General features: G+C 31.2%; 1 protein-coding gene across 3 annotated transcripts in view; it reads right to left on the bottom strand.

The window, feature by feature from the left end:
* GPCPD1 (glycerophosphocholine phosphodiesterase 1) overlaps positions 1-19,802 on the bottom strand; it is a 73,942-nt gene that overhangs the window by 33,306 nt on the left and 20,834 nt on the right. For all 3 annotated transcript variants that reach the window (XM_027840341.1, XM_027840343.1, XM_027840342.1), the window contains 7 exons: positions 19,267-19,351; positions 13,312-13,387; positions 11,110-11,151; positions 8,359-8,482; positions 3,889-4,117; positions 2,120-2,282; positions 589-721 (listed from right to left, as the gene is read on the bottom strand). In XM_027840341.1, coding sequence (XP_027696142.1) covers positions 589-721; positions 2,120-2,282; positions 3,889-4,117; positions 8,359-8,482; positions 11,110-11,151; positions 13,312-13,387; positions 19,267-19,351 — 852 coding nt within the window. The remainder of the gene's footprint in view (positions 1-588; positions 722-2,119; positions 2,283-3,888; positions 4,118-8,358; positions 8,483-11,109; positions 11,152-13,311; positions 13,388-19,266; positions 19,352-19,802) is intronic.

Below are 19,802 nucleotides of genomic sequence, written 5' to 3'. Positions count from 1 at the left end.
GAGAGAGAGAGAGAGAGAGAGAGAGAGAGAGAGAGAGAGAGAGACAGGAAAAGATAAGTATTATAAAAATATTTTTGACCTGCTGTATACAATAAAATCAGCCCAATTCATAAGTCAAAGACAAGTGTCCACATGCTGCCAACTAGAACCAAATGCCAGATACCTATAGATTAAAGTGAAAATAATTCCACCTGTGTCCTCATATTCAGTTCATTACTATACTACTGAGTCATCTTGTTCCTATCTCCTCTCTATCAATTCAGTAGCTGACAGAATATTTAAAAAGAGACTGTAGCTTCCAAAATTTTTGCTTAAGCAAAATTTAAAATTCTTAGCAGCTTACCATATTAAAAAAAAGGATATTTAAATGCTTTAGAGTGACTCATAATGAAAGAACTACTTTACATTTTGAAGAACAATCTTTTTTTTTAAAAAAATCTATTTGTCCCTTCCAAAATAAACTTGTGACCATTATGCAAAGGCAAACATTAAATACAGAAATTTGGCATGTATGTGGAGAAATTCAATTTTCCATATAATACCAAGCTACTTTTTTGCTTCATAACTATAAATTTACACAAAATTTACTTGGCGGTAGTAGTAGAGTTTCCTGCACCTCGATGTCCAACATCCAGAGGTGTTCTTGGATTCCAGTACTTTGAAAATGAACACTTCATATCACAGTTGTATCCTCGTATTGGCTTAATAATTATATAATCAACTTTTAGGGAAGAAAAGAGAAAAAGCACAATTATTCTTTTCAAAACATATCATAAAACTTACTCAATTAATTTTTAAGTGACAAAATATCTTATATAACTCAATGAATAATCAGATAAAACTATGATCTCAGTGGTTTTGATGTTCTATCCAACAATAAAGCAAAGCAGGCAAACCATCCCTGCTGCTCCAATGTGGCTGCTTTGTCTATGTCCTGCTTAAGTTCACCAAGGGGGATCTGTCCACCATGCTGGAAGACTTTCTCACTTTCTCCTTACATTGTGAGGATTAACAGTTGAGAACCAGGGCTGCTCTTTTACAATCATTCACCTCCCAATACAACCAACTCATCTCTTTTTCTATAGTGCATTTTCTCTGGTATTTGTTACTCTTTTTTAAAAATTCCTCATTGCTCATATATTGCACCTTACAAATACTATGCACTTCCCTATTGCCTTCAATTCCTAACAGACTATTGTGTTCTATGTCTCATAGATATACAACACCACAGGTGTAAAACTGGTATTCAAAAGATGGGACCTTGTTTCTGGGAACAATTTGAGCTCATTAAAGGAACTCTGAAATTTCCTAAAAGCAAAGGACCTTTTCCTCTTGCTTAATTCTTGACCTAACTTGTCCATTTGTACTATATATTCCATATACACATACTGATGGACAAGCCCTACAGGTTGTCTAACAGTGTGTCGTCATCTGTGCAATAAGAATTGTTTAGCCACTTGGTCTTTCCCGTATAGATGATAAGGCCAAACTCTTTTGAATGGTTATGGATCTTTTCCAGAAGATTCTACAACATTTTCAGGATTCATGACCAGCAAACAAAAACATCTAGAGAATCTCACCACCCACAAGGAGCCTCTCTATAACTTGGAATATGTTCTGGATCTCCTAGATTGGTGACAAAAAATCTTTAGTGAGGGTAAGTCTATTTTATGCATTGCTTAATGTGATCAATTATGAATAACATAAAGGTGCACAACTACCCATCCTGAGGAAGTCTTCCAGCATATTGGGTGAGGTGGATGCTATCACTGGCTTCATTATACAGATGAGGAAAACTGAGGCAAAGAGAAGTTAAGTGACTTGACCAAGGTAACAAGACAAAGAAGTGCCAGAATAGAGATGTGAACCCAGGTCTTTCCACCTCCAAACTCAGTACATTATCCACTAAACCACACTGCTCCCATTAAATGTATAATTAAGTGTAAAAAACTAAGGAGATATGTCCCAGAAACACTGATACTGCAAACATAATTCTTAATCCCTCCTTCCTTCCATTCTAATGCTATAATTTAGAACCAATTAAAATTATACTTTGGGATAGTAACTTTAGCTTACATTGCAAAACTTCACATAACCTCTAATTTACCATCAGATATACCTTTAACTTTGCCAATTGCTTTTCTTGAATTCCTGCTCATGATGGGAAGTGTGAGAATTCCTGCACTTCTTCCACTTTCAGCAATAGTAGAAGACAACAGACATGCTGTACCAACATGTCCTGGAAGTGCATCTCCCTGAACAACCGTTTCACTTAGATCTTCCTGAAAAATTAAGTATTAGAACAAGTAAAATTTTTATATAAACTTTTTATAATTTGACAGTATTCAATATCAATTCCTGAGCTCCTGAATATTTTAAGAGGAAGAAAGCAGTCATAATGTAAACTGATTATGTAAATGAATTTATTTTTTAAAAAAAGCTTAGTTTAAAACTAATCAGGCTAGTTTACTTTTAACTGATTTTTATTTATTTATTTAATTTTTTTTAAATTTGCTTTTTCGGCTAGGCAATGGGGTTAAGTGACTTGCCCAGGGTCACGCAGCTAGTAAGTATTATGTGTCTGAGGCCAGATTTGAACTCAGGTTCTCCCGACTACAGGGCTGGTGCTCTATCTACTGCGCCACCTAGCTGCCCAACTGATTTATATTTATCTCAGGTTAGATCAACCTGTACTTGCAAACACCTAATTCTGTAAGTTATATTCAATTGATAACCATGAAATCCTATTAAAATTCATTAACATTTACAGAAATTTTTTTTTTGCCTTTTAGTGAGGCAATAGGGGTTAAGTGACTTGCCCGGGGTCACACAGTTACTAAGTGTCAAGTGTCTGAGGCCAGATTTGAACTCAAGTACTCCTTACTCCAAGGCTGGAGCTCTATCCACTGTACCACCGAGCTGCCCCCCAGAAAAATTTTCTGATTGTAGTACCCTCTGCCCAGGTAGTCTTGTGCAGTCTCCTGAAGGACAGCTAAGTGATACAGTGTAACTGTGCATGCTAAGGGAGATAACAACTCCTTACTGGCAGGGAGAGAAGGACAGACGCAGATAATAGGCAAGGTATACATTAAATAACAAGTGAGAGGCCCAACAACTACAGGAATATTGGGAAAAGGCAGCATTCCAATATCTACCTTGGTTCCCTATACCTCAGAGACTGCTAAGAGTGGACTACTAGGGTAACATTATTCTTCTAACAGTTGAGGTAATTTCATTTTATTTCTGAGTCACAGAGCACCTAACTTTTGTGTGTTCTATCTCTTTATACTAATCTGTTTGACTTCCCTAATATTAAGAAAATATTAAGAAATATCTATTTTGAGAACTAGGCCTTCATTGTCAAAATCCCTCTCCTAGCCACATTAGTCAGTATAGTCTATATCCTGTGTGTTTAACGCATTTATTGTTTGAAAAATTGTAATCCACATATATAATGTATGAAATACATACAAACCACACTTGGATTTTGTTGATATAAAATTTTTCCAGATAGGCAGATATCCATCTGGCAAAGGCTGGGACCATTTTAATTCACTTCAACTCAAAAATTAATCATCAACAGGCATTTACCAAGTGTCTACTATGTGCTGTGGTAGACTTGGAAAGAAATACAAAGAATAAAACAATATCTACTCTCAAGGAGCTTACATTCTATGAGAGTAACAATTATATGTATATGTAGGAAATATAATATAGTTAAATGTAATACATAATACTTTGCTTTTGGGGGTTAATATACATGATTTTGACCTTGTATAAAGTTGTATAAAGTTAAGAATTTATTAAAAAAACACATTTTGAAAACACACATACCCACAAATAATACTAAGTTCTCACTGATGGACAGATATACTTAAAATTACTCACTTCAAAAAAGTCAAAGATTAATTCCAAATTATCTGGTTTCATCGTTTGTACGTGATATTCTGTCCATCGATCAGGTTGCAATCCATAACCACATTCTGGTTGAGAATGCCGACATTTGAATTCATTGTCACTTACTAAGGATATCTCTAAATTTTTTGCCAGTTTGTGATGGATAGTGGGAGATAAGCAATCTTCATCATCTTCTGGGCCTTCTAATGTCACCTTTACCCTATAAACCATGAAAAAGTGCAAAAAAAAATTTAATTTAGCATAAAAGAAAATCCTATACAAAATTCTATATACAAAGAGTTTAAAATTAAAAGTACTAGAATATCTGATTTCAAAACGGCAACCTATTACATTAACTATACTTTTAAGATAAACAAGAGAAATTACATTTCTTGCATGGAGGAATACCTCAAATAAAGCTGAGGCACAAACTATAGTTTTACAGCATATTGGCTTGTTTTCCTACATATACATTTGAACAACAATATCTAAAGTGATGGTTTTGTTGTGCTGTTATTGTTTTTTCCTTAAATCGGGTAAGTTACAATAATGTTAACTGTGACTCCTGTTACATATTCAAGCTCTGTAAACTCTGACATGTCAACTTACCACTTCAGTATGAGAATTTCATACATTTGATTGTATATATGTGCACAGATTCAACACTGAAACTATGTGTGGGTACCAAGGATTTCAAAAGATGACATGGGATTGGATACCTAAAGTGAGTATCAATAATTTTAACAAATAACGTGAGTTTGAAGGACTAAAATTCAATAGTTTTACTTTTATAACAAGATACTTTTTGGATTTAGTTAACTCAAAAATGATATGATTGAAAAAATAATGTTGAATCTATTAAAAACAGAATCAAGCATACTTAATTTGTAGGTTAATTGAAAATGACACAAAAGGCTAGTTACCTAATAAGATCTGCCTTCTACTAATCAAACTTCTCTATATCAATTTTCTACATACAGTTTGTGACAACAGAAGTCAACTACAAATTCTTGTTTTTAAATTTTCACTAGATGTACAACTTATATTTGAAATCAGAGTATAGTTTACTAAGTTTCTACTAGTTCTACAACAATAATCAATCACTTAAGAACCAATGGCTTACAAGCTAAGTAATTTCAATGAATTGATTCATGTAACCAAATTGACAGCACGAAAAAATCCCACATAAAGAAATGTAACAACAGAATTATAACTATATCACTCACTCAATTTTAATAAATGTTAACATCTATCTCTAGAGCTAACAAGCTTTGGAGGAGCCTCTGAAGTATGATATTATGGCCATGACTCAAATTCCTAACTGAAAGCTAATGGAGCATTTTTATCTCCACCTAATATACAAAATCAAACTCCTCAGAAATGGAATGCTCATAAACAGTTTTAAGAAAATAGCAATACTTGCTATAATTCCTAGGGCACTAGGACGAATGGAAATTCTTCTATGACAACAGAACCCACTTAAATGGACTATAATTCAAATATGCAACAGCTACAAAGTAACAGATAAAAGTCTATTTCATAAAGTTACCTAAAAAAAGCCATAACCCTTGTGGGGGAAAAAACAAGTTTGAAAAGAATGTTTTTTTTTTTAAGTATGTTACTATTATTTATTGAAAAGCAGCCTAATAAAGACTCTATTTGTTTATTTGTGACCAAATGCTGTGATACACTACCATAATGGGAAATTTTCTCCCATAATAAGAACTTTTGGGTCTAGAATTTTATTTAAAATTCTTGAGTTGTTTCCTAAAACTTTAAAGTCCATAACTCGCTGAATGTATCACACTGTCTGGAAACTCTATTTTGCCCCCAAATCTGGTTTGTACAAAACTTAAGGGTCAGTCTATAGCTACACTCAAAAAAAGAAAACAATTAAGTGCTAGAATACAATTATGGCAAAAAATGTAATAGACCTTGGAAGTAGAGACTGTTTGACTCATTGAATTTGGACAAACCAATTATCTGGCATAGTAAATAGCACACTGGAGGTATTCAGTGATTGACTTATTCACCTCAACAGAAATACAAGCAAACATCTTTACGTTAAATATGCACTTATATGTAATATATTCCAGTGTGTACCAATCTTCTTTCCAAACAGATCTCGTTTTAGAAGTACAATCCCACAATTAGACCAATAAAGAAAATGGATATGTAAAAATCAAATTTCCTAAATGTTCTTCTATAAACTAATCTTTTCTAAAGAATGAGGATGAAATACTTTCTCTTATTAAGCATGGGCAAATAGCCAGAACAATAAGAAAACTTTCTAATTCATTTTGGGCCAGGTTTATACCTCAATGTATTTGAATCCTGGCTATATTACTGATTTTAATAGTGAAGTATATATCCCTGCCCTAAAATGAATCAAAAGACCTAAGACTTTACTAATGTACTGCCTCCACTAAAGCAGATCACAGACTGTCTTTCCTTTAATAGACAATACTCATAAGTTGCTAAGACAAAAAAAAATCATCTAGTAATTAATCTTTTGGCAGCTCCAAATTTAGCTAGCCTGGGCCTTGGATGATAATAATGTCTGTGACTAGTCATGAACTTTAAGCTTTTCCAGTTTGGTAGAACATGCTACCATTGGTATAGCCTTGAAGAACTCAGAAGTTATCTCCAAGCCAGCATGAGACAATGGATGGGTCTATAAAATGGGAATAGAAATATCAGTACTATCTTAGATGTTAATTAACATATACTTTCTACATTTCAGTGTATGAAAAAATTCCAAGTTTATGGGTAGCTAAGCAACCAAGGTCTTCTCTTATTTTCTGTCCTAACTTGGAACCTCACTAGTAAGTCACTACTTTAGAAGCAGATAACGTATTTACTTTGTGCCATAAAATGTATAGATAGAACTGATCTTACGAAATTTATTCATATAATTACCTCATTAAGCATTTTATAGCTGAAAAGGGTTTCTGAGATTATCTGGCCAAAAGCTCATTTTACAGATGAAGAAAATGAGGCTTATAGAAGTCAAGAAACTTACCTTAACAGTTAGTGCCATGAATAATTCTAGAACCTAAGTCTCTTGACTTCATTCCAGTTGTCTTTTCATAATAAAGTGCTACTTCCCTTTGGGGCAACTTTTTAACCACTTTATTACAATATTTTTAAAAGTCTACCAAGATTTAGAAAGAGAAATATAATATGCAAACTATTTAGATTCACCACAACTAAAACATTATGAGTAAATTTTTGTGATAGAACTCTGACAAGTATAGTCCTCATAGTCTTTATCATAAACCAACATCATTTTGTATCCCAACAAACGGGTAAGATAACTAAGTAGATATAATAATCTGTTTTTAAAGCAATCACACTAATTTTGATCTTTATACACTTTAGTGAGTAAAAGAAACTGATGTTTCCTTTTACTCTCTTTTCCTAATCCACTCAGCAGTAGAGTTTTGTAGAGCAGTAGAATAACTGAATAATAAAGAAGTAAATAGTAATGCCTCTCTCTAAATTTTATTTTTAAAAATTTATTAGGTAAAGGATTATCAATACTGCAGAATAATGTAGATATAATCTTATTTCAGTCTGACACATCAGCCATCCAAAATTTATGTCAATGTAGCTCACTCTTTTGAAAGTTGTTGATAGTCAAGAAAGAGTAGCATTATAATAATCAAGGTTCCTTAAAGTTATTTATTTCAGCACTCTATTGTCAAATGATCTTCAGTACAACTCTAAATTGAACAGAATTTAAAATGTATTAGGGTCATTATTTCTCAAGAAAGAATACCTTTCTTAAGAGTTTTTTTTTAAAAAAGCACAAATTCACTTCTTACTTGGTTACATATGCACAGTTTAGTTCTATTTCTTAAAGTTATTAATCAGGATTACAAAATGCTAACAAATACCTTAATATTGATATTAATAGCAAGTTTCTATTCTAATTCTATTAATCTATCTACTCTATTAATTCTAATTATATTAATTTTATTAATCTATTCTATTCTATTACGAGAGAAACCGTCCTACAAAAGAATTCAGAAGATGAAGGATTATCCTAATACTAATTTTTCCTACTGATTTTATTATTATATAAATTATAATAACACACATAATTTAAGCTGATCTCTATTAGAGACTCAACATGTATGTGCACATACAAACACACACAGTATTTAGAGTTCCCACAATTTCTAGTTCAGAGCATTTAAGTATGACATGATGGCAACAATGTGTGAGTAAAAGGAAGCTCAAACAAGTATCTTCTTTGATATTAAAGGGATTAGAAGTTATGTGATAATAGAAATAAACACATGATATTATCTACAAGTAAATGTTACTCTTTTGATTTACCAACTACAAACAACAAAAACCATTCTGGTCTGAACACTAAAAAATGAGGGATAAAACGTTAACACACTGTAAAGTAACCACAAATTTTTGTATCTTATGACAAACATATGGTCATACCTAAACCTAGATTTTTTAAATTTTTTCTTGGATATCAAGACAGGTGGTCCTGTAGAATAATGTAGACGTAATCTTATTTCAGTCTGACATGTCAGCCATCCAGTATCCAGATTTTCAACACCATCTAGCAAAGTAAATATGATGGAGAGTAGTAATTGTTACATTAAAACAACAACAACCTGAGATATGCAAGAAGCTCTCAAAGGTGTAATAATGGATCAATTTAAAATATAGGATGGTGCTTTAAGAATGGCACATCACACCAAAAAAGAAGGACATCAGTAAACATGTAAACCTGGTAGTTAATTACTACACACTGCAAACTGAAAATAACTGAGATTAGGTAGGCATAATACATGTACGCGATGGATTCATCCAATAAAAAGCAAGAATAATCACATATTTATAGCTTATAACTTTTATATTAGGGGTGCTATCATAAAGTATAAGACGCAAAAGGGGGGACTAATTTGTCTCATTTGTAACTGAATGATTTTAGCCATTTTAAATGAGTAAAAAATTTAAATTTAAAACAAAAGCAATTGAATGTCATCTGTTTTTGAAAGAGTAATCTAGAACTTTTCACTAATTCAACTTTAACATTGTATTCAGCAAAAGGGAAGAAATGGTATAGCTGCAGTAATATATTCATTTAACTAAATCCCTAGATCTTTTTAACCAAAGATTTTCTAATACAATCCAATCAGTTACAGGTGAACTGACTAAAACTCTGACAAGTGAAAATGACTTCTACAAGGAATATCACATGATTATTTAATGGCATTCAAAACTACCCAGATATCCTGACTTCCAACTCAGTGTTCTGTATCATATGTTATCTAACAACTTAAATAGATTAAAACTTGGCAGACTTGAGAAAGACCATGTTCCAAGATGGTGGTAGGTCTGTCAATTTTTCCACAAAATACCTCCTCTCACACTTTTCAGACCATTCATTTCAAATATAAGGTATTACAAATAATAAAATATAAATTATTGAATTGCATAATTTCACATTGTTTCACACACTTAACATGATCATATGGCAGGACTACAATAAGAAAGCATTGTTTCAGACTTATTTACCCCCATATAAATTTAATCTCTAACAGGAAGAGTAAAAAAAAGACTTAATAAATTCAGCAAGTTCTTTGACTACTTTTTTTTTTGTAAAGCAACTGGGGTTAAGTGACTTGCCCAGGGTCACACAGCTAGCAAGTATCAAGTGTTTGGTCTGAGGCCGGATGTGAACTCAGGTCCTCCTGACTTCAGGGCTGGTGATCTATCCACTGCACCTAGATGCCCCTCAGCAAGTTCTTTTGAAAAAATGTCATGTACTTTAGAACTAAGATTTTTCACCAATGTCTGAAGTTCAAGAAAATTCTTTTCAAAGATTCTTAAGAGAATGCTTAAGCCATTCTCAAACTAAAATTTAAAATAAAAGCAATGAGATGTCATCTGTTAATTTAAAATTAAAATTAATTCTTTTTAACTTTGTTTCAGAAGTAGGCCCAAAGAAGATACACCAATTTCTCAAAAGAGGTAATTCAAAGTTTTATTTGACTCTAGAAAACAATTTGGAAGTTATCCATTTCAAACTAGAATATGATATTACAATAAAAATGTGATGCCATATGTATTAATTTGGAGAAATTAGAAAAATCATGTAATCAATTAAATCTCTCCACCAAAAAATCTTCCAAATTATATTTTATGTGTAATAGTTACTTTGATACATAGAAGTCAAAGAAGGCTAAGATATAACACAAAAAGTTTAAATGATTCAAATATTTCAGACCAAAATTCTGATGTAAAACAATTTCTTTTCAACATGGGGGAAATTCAATTTTTATTTCTTTGAATTGTTCACGAATCAAATACTATATAGTCTTCATGTGTATGCATATAAACATACACACATACATGCATACACACACGTATATAAAGCAAAACCTCAATTAACTTAAATCTTCTAGCAGATGTTGTCCTGAATGATAAAAACAAAATCATGCTAAAATGAGAATTAAAAAAAAATAATACTTTCAGGTGATGGCTTAAAGTCTGTATTCATTCAATGCAACGTCCTACAGCATCTACATTAACAATATGATATCGTAACTGATACTCAGCATAATAAACTTAAGGCATTATAAAATCTTTTAATTTAAAAAAAGTCAAGTATTTCAGTATGAAGCAACTAAGATAGAAAACAGAATAAGACATATTAGCAAAATATGCAACAGTATCTAAAATAAAAAGCATCTTTTGCTTATCTGCCAATTTAAGGGGAAAATTGAATTACTCATTATTCCCCATTACCATAGCTTTTACCACAAGTATGTTGAGTATGTACACATACATGCACATAAAAATTCACCTTAATATTTGCAAAATATGATCATTTAAATGTCCAAACATTAGTAATAAATGTTATCATAGAGTTATTATGAAATACTATGTGCTCAGAGCAAAACACAGTAATTTATAAATTACCTACTGGTTAACTTCTTGAAACCAACAAGTTATACAAATACCAAGATTAGGTTAACTTTTTCAAAAAGCAAAATTAGTAATGCAAAATGGACATTCCTATGCTACAGTGGAATCATTTTTTTGCTTAGATGTATTCAATATTTCCAAAAATAGTAATTTTTTTTAGCAAATATATCATTTAAACCATTTATTTATAATGAAACTTGAGCTTTTTCATAATACTTAAGAATATACTAAATCTAAGTAAGTCTCACTTACTGTGGATTCCAAACTGTCCATCATCAACAGTGCTTTCATTTTCTAAAAGTAAAGGGAAAATAAGTAGAGAAATATAATTAAAAGTCACAATTTATACAGAATGAACAACTATGATAAATGTCTATCTTATTTCTAAAGACCTTATCTAATGAATAAGCATATTTATTGATGCCTTGGGTAAAAGATTCTTTTCCTCTTGAAATTATTAGCTATCCCAAATTTCCATGGTGGCGTAAGAAATTACCAAAACAGAAAAAAGAAGCATGGCAGTGTTTCCTTCAATAATAAACAGAGTTCTGCCCTCATATTAGAGGATCAGAGATTTAAAGCTAAAAGGAACCTAGGTCATTGAATCCAACACCTCCTCCTTTTAGAGATACTGAAAAGTATGCTGAATGGAAAGAGTGCTCTTTGTACTACACTGCCTCTCTTTGTTTGGACTTTAAACACCAATGTATCCAATCAAAGCATTTCTTGATTTTATTTTTGTAAAGGAGGAAATAAAATATATAGATTTTTCTAGATGAAAGATTTGGCACAATTAAAATGCTTATTCTTAATCTGTGATATCAATCCTATCTAAAATTCCATTTTTCCACTGAAACTAACCTCTATATCCAACCATAGTTTAAAAAAAAAACCTTAGAAATAATAAACTTACCTATACACATAATAGAACTGTGAGAAAAATTGCATTTAATAAGAAACCCAAAATTTGTCCTAGAAATAACTTTTTTCCTGCCAGAAATAGTGATTAGGTAAGAAAGACTGCAAACTTCCAACTTCCAAGTAAAAAGAGTAATTTCCTTTTATACTGTGATGATACCAACAACTAGCTCTTTTTAGTGCTTACTCTCTACCCCCAAATGCAGATTTTTTCTCCCTCTGTAAAAATATGTATGCTATGTTTGGAAAATATAGAATTAAAAATTAAATGTTATGCTTTCTCCAGAAAGATTCTCTAGAATATTTCACATGGCTCTCAAATTTAACTCTACAGTTTACCAGAATTTAAAAGTTAAATCTCTTTAAATATGACTAAAATGAATTTCTATTTACAATATGACTGTTCTGAAATACATAATATGTCAATACTTGAACTCTTACTTACACGTTTATTTAACATGTAATGTTAAATGTTTTCCAGCCTCAATATAGGATTACTATAGTTATATAGATATACGTAGAGATATAGATATATCTATATATCTTCTTCAAAGTACTTCCCAACATATTAACACTTCGAAAATAAGAAATTCCAATAAAGAGGATGGAAGGTGACAGACCAAAAATAATAGAAATGTCATCTCTACTGCCAAACAGAAATATTCACTGCTTCGAAAACTAAAGTAGTAAGCCATTTATTACCTATAAATTCTACTGTCCACAAACTAAAATGATGTAACTTTCCTAGAAATCAGGCAACTACAAGTAAAGAGAGGTAGTAATTTAAAATACGTGAAATGAACTTCAATGTGTCATATACAGTAAGTCAGTATAAATTTTCAAAAGTGCAAATGTTTATTTAAGAATAAATGTCTTAAGTTTCAAGAGAACTTAATGACACTAAAAGATAACTAACTCAAAGTCTAACACATTCAGCAAGCGTGCTTCTTTTAAGTATTTTAAATAGGGGAAATATGTATCCAAGAAGTGTGGCTTCAATTTATTCAAACAAGCTGAATTTTAATATTTATCAGTCAAAAAATAATCACCACTAGTTAAATTTTTATTATCCTTTGGAATATATAACTAAAATAAAGTTACCAAGGTAAATCTTATGGCTTAGATCACGTTTTCTTCTTTAAATTTCATTTTTTTTAAGCCTGAACTAATTAAAGTAACATAATAAAGCCATGGATGCTCAATCTCAAAAACAAGGAAATTAGTTCAGAGAAAAAAAAACTTTTATGGCTCCAATTGAGAATATTCAATACATATTTTATGATTAAATGAAATACACCAAAAATATGAGAACATAACTAAGAAAACATTTTTCCACAGTGTCAACTAAAATGTTGAGGCAAATTAAGAATTGTTTATTTTTGAGAGTAAGCTCCATGATGTGCTAAGTGAAATTTGTGGAACTGGTAATTAAGTTCTCATCTTGCTAATAAAATTTGTCAAATTTCACTAAGCCATTGTGCAGCATATTAGTAACTTTATGCATATGCCTCAAACAGATGCAGTTAATGCCCATACCTAAAGGGGTTATTGATCGTGGTTGTAGATGAGTCTCCCACTTGTGAACTATGACTTGACATGGACCACCGATAGTCTGCAATTTAAAAGTTAAATGTCTGCAATAATTTCTCATATCTTGTTTTCTACCCATGACTCCACTAGATGTTTGTGGGGAAAAGTTTTAAACTAAATATGAAACCAAGAGGTTCATCTTTCTTATTCTCACAATGCTGTAAGCTAACAAACAGAAATTCACCAGGTAACAGAGTAAGTTGGCTGCTAAAAGAAGTGAAGGTAGAAGCAGTAAAAGGAGAGAAATTAACTAAGTGACACATTAAATTGTCTTTCAACCTCTGAATCTTAAATATGGGACTTACACTACATTAAACATAGTAAACATGAATGTTTTCCCCAGAAAACTCATGTCGATTAAAAATACATGCTATGAATTTGTTAAATGAACATTACATACAGTTTGCATTCCAGCTACAGACTTTGGACAGCTACTTTCTATAACGTCTTTATTTTCTACTCTATTCCATTAACTGTAAAAGCATTTTTGGAGGGAAAAAAATCACCATATTTACTTCATCTACAGAAATAGTTTACACATATTAAAAAGAAACAAGAGGACACACCAAATCTGAATGTTAAGGAATAAGTCCCCCATTATTCGGTAATGAAAAGCAGGACAAAAGATGGACAAACAGGAATGAATTAGGATTTCTTTAGTCTTACTATGAATATTCTTTAATGCATAGGCTAAGTTTGGTTAAAAGTAAAGATTCAAATTGGTGAATTTTAGTAATTTATTTAATAAATCTGTTATAAGTTAAACTAGTAAAACACACACACAAACTTTGTTGCTATATAAAAGGTTATTGGGTATGAAGATTTTCAGTAACAAAAAAAAAATCTATGAAAAATATAGTCTAACAAAAATGAGTTGTCCTCTTACTAAAATATATGTACTTTATAGGTTCTTCATAATTTTTCCAGCAATTTATACATTTAAAAAGGCTCTTAGAAAACAGAATGAACGATTCTTTTCCAAAAAGACCTATCCCTCAATCTGCATCACAGATGTTGTCAATTGCATACAGATAAACAAATGTTGATTAAAGAATTAAATAACTATATACTTACTTGCAATTGTTACACAGATAATTTGTATAACTTTTGTACATACTATTTGGTGTATATATTTTCTTTCTCAACAGAACAATATCTCCTTGAGAGCAAGGTCCGTTATTTTTTCGCCTTTTTATCACCAATGCTTGGCACCATGCCAGGCACAAAGTATGTCTTTAAAAATACCTGTTCCTTAACAGTTGTGCTATTTTTAAAATCAAAACTACTCAAATACCTGAATTTTCTAACACAAATGAGGAAGAATATAACATCAAATTTTAAAATGCCCAGCCAAGTGATACAAAATCTAATTAAGGTGAGGTAGTACGGTTACAATAGAAAGAGTATTACTTTGGACAGTTAGAGGATTTGAATTCAAATACTTGCTATTGATGGTACTACTGGTTATCTATCATATTTATTCTCTCTAGACCTCAGTTTCTTCATTTGTAAAATAAGGAAATTGGACTTGCTAACTTACATGGTCCCTTCAGGTTCTGATTCCATGAAAGCTAGATTTTAATATTATTGCCAATATGCTAAGTTCATTTAGAGCAGGAATCTTGTTTTATTATCTTTGTATATGTATCTTAGCCCCTAACACAATGCCATCATCATAGCAGGGACTTAATATTTGTTGCTAAATATCACTTCAAAACTCCTGTGAGTTTAACAATATAAAATATGTCTAAATAAAACAATAAATCTCTAAATTTTCAAGTGCTCTCTTACAATATTTTAATATTAATTAAAATTACCAACAAAATGTCAAAACGGCAGTGATGAGGAAATACATAATGAATCAATTATGTGCATTTCTGATTACACTATCACTTAAATTGACAAGCTGACCAAGAAATGCCCAAATTCTGAAGATAAAGATTTAAATATGAGGGGCTGTTGTTTTTTTTTTTTTCATCCAAAACACTGTCAATGGTTTTGAAAGGACAACATTCAAATCAGCCTTGCAACTTGAAGTAAATTGAGCTGGAAGACTGAAAGGAATGTTTATGTTGTCTGTCTATTTAACTGGTTACAAAAAGAGCAAAATGATAATCAAAATTTGAAGACATCAAAGAAAAAACTATCTTTACCAAAATAAGGAAAACTTTATTTAATTTTATAACCATATAAAAATATTTTTATAACTTCATAGAGTCTCAATTTTGCTAGTGTTATCCTCTTTTGCTACAACTTTTCCACTTTAAAAATAACTTTTAAAAAGTCAGAATGAACCTCACTGGTATAAAATTACACAAAAATAAATATAATCACTATCAAGAGTTTAGGCCTAAATTTTTGGAATAACAGTCATTATTGCTAAAGTAAACTTAGCCAAACTTAGCCAAAGTTGGCTAATGAAATACGACACTTTGGCTAGTGAAATACAATACTTTGGCTAGTGAAATACAACACTTTGCCAAAGCAAAATTGTAGTAATTAAGAGTCCAAAAAGAATTAATAACTCCAAAAACAAAAAGCAATTTGATCCTTTTACTCTTCAAATATTGGGTGGGCCTACATTTTTCAAAATTTAATGAAGTTGCTAAAATCTTGCAATGAAATCCATTTTGAAAAAATCTAGGTATTCTCAAATTTATACAGTAAAAATTCAAACATTTATAAAACATAAAGGTAAATGCTTATTAGTGAAAGAAATAGTTATAAAGAATAAACATTTCCCATGGGACATAAATACTTAAACTTCAAACTTACGTTATGTTGTAATGAAGTTTTACTACATAAAATGAGACATTAGACAACAGCCCATTTACACGTGAATCCAGTGTTAGGTGGAGAAAATCCCTTACAATCTTTTCCATCTCCAAATCTATTTTGTATCATCTACAAAAAGATATGCTATCAAAGTCTAATATTAGAACATGGGCCAAGTTCGAAACATGCTGTATTTGGCAGTCCTATATGACATTTGTACAAGCTCTTGCTATAAACAATGAGTGTATAACCCATATTTCAAAAAAGCAACAAAAATAAACCTTGGAAATGTCAATGTGACAGTAATGCACTGAACTTTGAGATAGCCTGCAATATGCTAAGTATAATGTTACCTAAGAGGAATTGAGAAATGTTACCTAAGAGAAATTGAGAGTTTAAAAAAAAAAAAGCAGCACTATTACCAGTCTGAAACAATACAAATTGTATCTGAAGAGTGATTTTTTAATCTACCAGAAGTAGAATTACTGAATTTGTTCTTAAATAATCATGCAAATTAACTTCGAGATGAAAAAAACATCAGTTGATTTAAGTCAGAGATAGGACTATGATGTTTAATTTCTGAACTGCAGTTTTTCAAGAATAGAAAATAAATTTCTCCAACATGTAATATTGAGACTTTATAATTTTTTAAGCTAGCAAACTGAATGATGAGCTATTCTTTGGAGCCTTTTACTATCTTCATTTGATATAAACAGAAACACATACATCATGACATTTGGATAATTTCTTCTCAAATCTTCCTCTTTCACAATTATTCTGAGGAACACTTGCAAACTAATTTGGGGAATTTTATGATGGGCCAAATCAAATACACATTAATTAGCTATTAGAAAAACTACTTTTTTAACAGGTGATGAAAAGATCACCTAAAATAGTGAACACAGAACTCATAAAAAAGCAGCTTAATTTTGAGAACATATGGTTTCTAAATAAAAGTTATTAAGAACACCTGTATGAAATGGATTAAGAATACATGTCCTCAAATAAAAACAATCTGAAAGGACATGACATACTGTCAAACAATGAAGTACACATTTCAAATTAATAGTTACTGCTGGTCAGAGGTTTTTTGGGTTGTTTTTGTTTTTAAGATATAAACTCTACTCCTTGCATATTGGAGATCACCTACCTGTCAGCTTTATAATTACTATAAACTATGGCTCATAATCATTTCCAGCAGCTTTTCAAAATCACTCAAAGTATAAGGAAATATGTGAAAAATGAAAGGAGAAATCACATTCCATGCCCTTCAACTTCTAAAACATAAAACATCCATACTAAAAAGCCAAATATGGCAGACTAAATATGAAGTGTGAAATGTGATTTAAACCTCTATGCATTTATTTCTTGGGAGACCACCCTGAAAAAGAAAATTGCTTCTGATGCCCTTTTAAGCTTCCCTTCATTTTATTTTTTTCAAGAAAAAAAAAATCCTCATATACCACATCCACAGACAATGCAAAATTGAAACAAATTTCAGAATGTTTCTAATTAAAAATCTATCTCATTAAAAAGTGCCACCAAGTACAGAGGAAAAAAGGGTGTCATTTAAGCTGGTATGTGGGGAAAAAACACTTTATCCACACGTATGGGAGATTATGTAGCTATTTACTCTATTCCATGAAAAACATACTTACCGTGGCAGCCCCTGCATCACACGGTACATGTATAACACGATACAGAGTACCTACTTAAAGAAACACACTCACCAACATATACTGTAAACTTTTGCAAGTATTACAAGAGGGAAAAAAGCTTTTGTTGTTGTTTTTTTTTTTACTACAGGCAAATTTATTGCCAATTCTTCTGAAAAGGCATTTTGAACTATTCTTTTTATTTTAAAAGAAAAGACTATATATTGGCTTAATTTGAACTGTGTTGACAATAGTCCCAGTTTAGAAAGCTCTTAGCCAAAAAAAGCCTATTGATTTTTTCTTCTTAAAAAAAATTTTGATTTTTTGAGTACAAATTTAGTTGGTCTTACATTATTGTGAATTTAAAACAGCACAATGGCTGTCACTAATGTGAACTCACAATAGTAATGAAGATATGACATACACATTTAATATTTACTTCAAACTAAATGACTTTCCTGGCATTACCCCCATAATAAAAGGAAGACTTAGATGCCATTCTAAAGCAAAATAAAAATAATACTACTGTCAAGGTAAGCCAATATTCAGTTCTACCAACCAATATTATCCAAATTCAAATACTGATTATTTACAATATATTCTTAGAATAATGAACGTAATAGGTGCAAAAGACAGCTGGGATAGGTTTGCCAATTTTCTTATACTGGTGGCTAAAAGAATGAAGCAAGAGTGACTACTTGATTTACTTCATAAGTAATTTAAAAAAACTTTCTGAAAGGAAGAAAATGTATTTTTTTAAATGTCAGTCTCTCTTGTTTGTGCTTAATTTACTTCCATGTAGCACTTCTCTTGCCTAAACACTAGGCTAATCACATGCAGCCCCATTATTTTTAAGAAAATCTTTTCAATTCAATGAACTGAATGAAACTCTTTTTTGAAGAAAACAGCTAAACTCTCCAATTCTTTTACTACAAATAAGAGAAAATTACTAAAATCTCATCTCATTACAAATCACTGTGTTCAGGAAGCTTTAACATCTTTTTGTGGCCTGTGGCCTTAATTATCAGTGCTACCAGTGTTTTGAGAATTTTAGAGAAATCAATCTAATTTAATTAACTGCTAAATACTACCTTCTCGAGTATTTGAAATGCAATCCACGTGCAGCCAGCACATGATAGTTGCTATGAAAAAAAAAAACTATCTAAAACTAGCTAGATACTCCCATAATATTATTGCAACTAGGAGGAAAAGCATACTCTTTGAGACTCATGGCTATTACATACTTACAATTAACCTCAATTTCACTGCAGACAAATTGTCCAAGCGCCAAAGGCCATTTGCTTTAACATTTTAGCACCACTAAGAAAATTACTTTCAGTCATAATAAAAACATTTCTCAAATGGTTCCTGGTTCAATTTAAAAGCATTTTTTCATAAATTATATTATTAATTTTGGGAAAAAATTAAGAAAATTGTTATAGAACTGGAAATTAGATTAAAAAGTACATACCTTTGGATCGAGAAAGTATCCTTTAAAGTATCGATACTGAACTGGTATTCCTCTACTGAGTGAAATGGTTGTTTTCCATAGAATACTGTGGAGAAAGTTTGGGGAAAAAATGTAAAAGAAAAATATTCATAAGATTCTTGTCAAGTTTCAACATTTAATAAACTTTCTTTGAAAACTGGAGTTGGTTAAAAAGCTTTTAAGTTTTAGTCAAAAATGTTTCAAATATAAAAATGGACAGACCACATCATGTAAGTTGTTCTGTAATTTTACTATTACTTCTGTATTTTTATAGTTCCAAGTCAGGACATTTCCTTACAAATACCTACAAACTTAGTCAACTATGATCACTTCCCCTGTTCTACTTGCAGGTCTTAGAAAAATTAAGTCTTGAATTTGCTCTGTGTCCAGTCAAGAAGCATCTAACTCGTTTATGATCATTCCTGAGAAGTTAAGTTCTCCTCCAGCAAGTATCTCACATAAGGGTTTTTTTGTTTGGGGTTATTCTGAGGGTAGGTGGGAGCTGCTTTATTTGGTTA

The sequence above is a fragment of the Vombatus ursinus genome, unplaced genomic scaffold, assembly GCF_900497805.2.
Source record: "Vombatus ursinus unplaced genomic scaffold, bare-nosed wombat genome assembly UNPS02014841.1, whole genome shotgun sequence".
NCBI lineage: Eukaryota > Metazoa > Chordata > Mammalia > Diprotodontia > Vombatidae > Vombatus > Vombatus ursinus.
The sequence above is the reverse complement of the archived record's forward strand: the minus strand, read 5'-3'. Positions and strand labels throughout refer to the sequence as shown.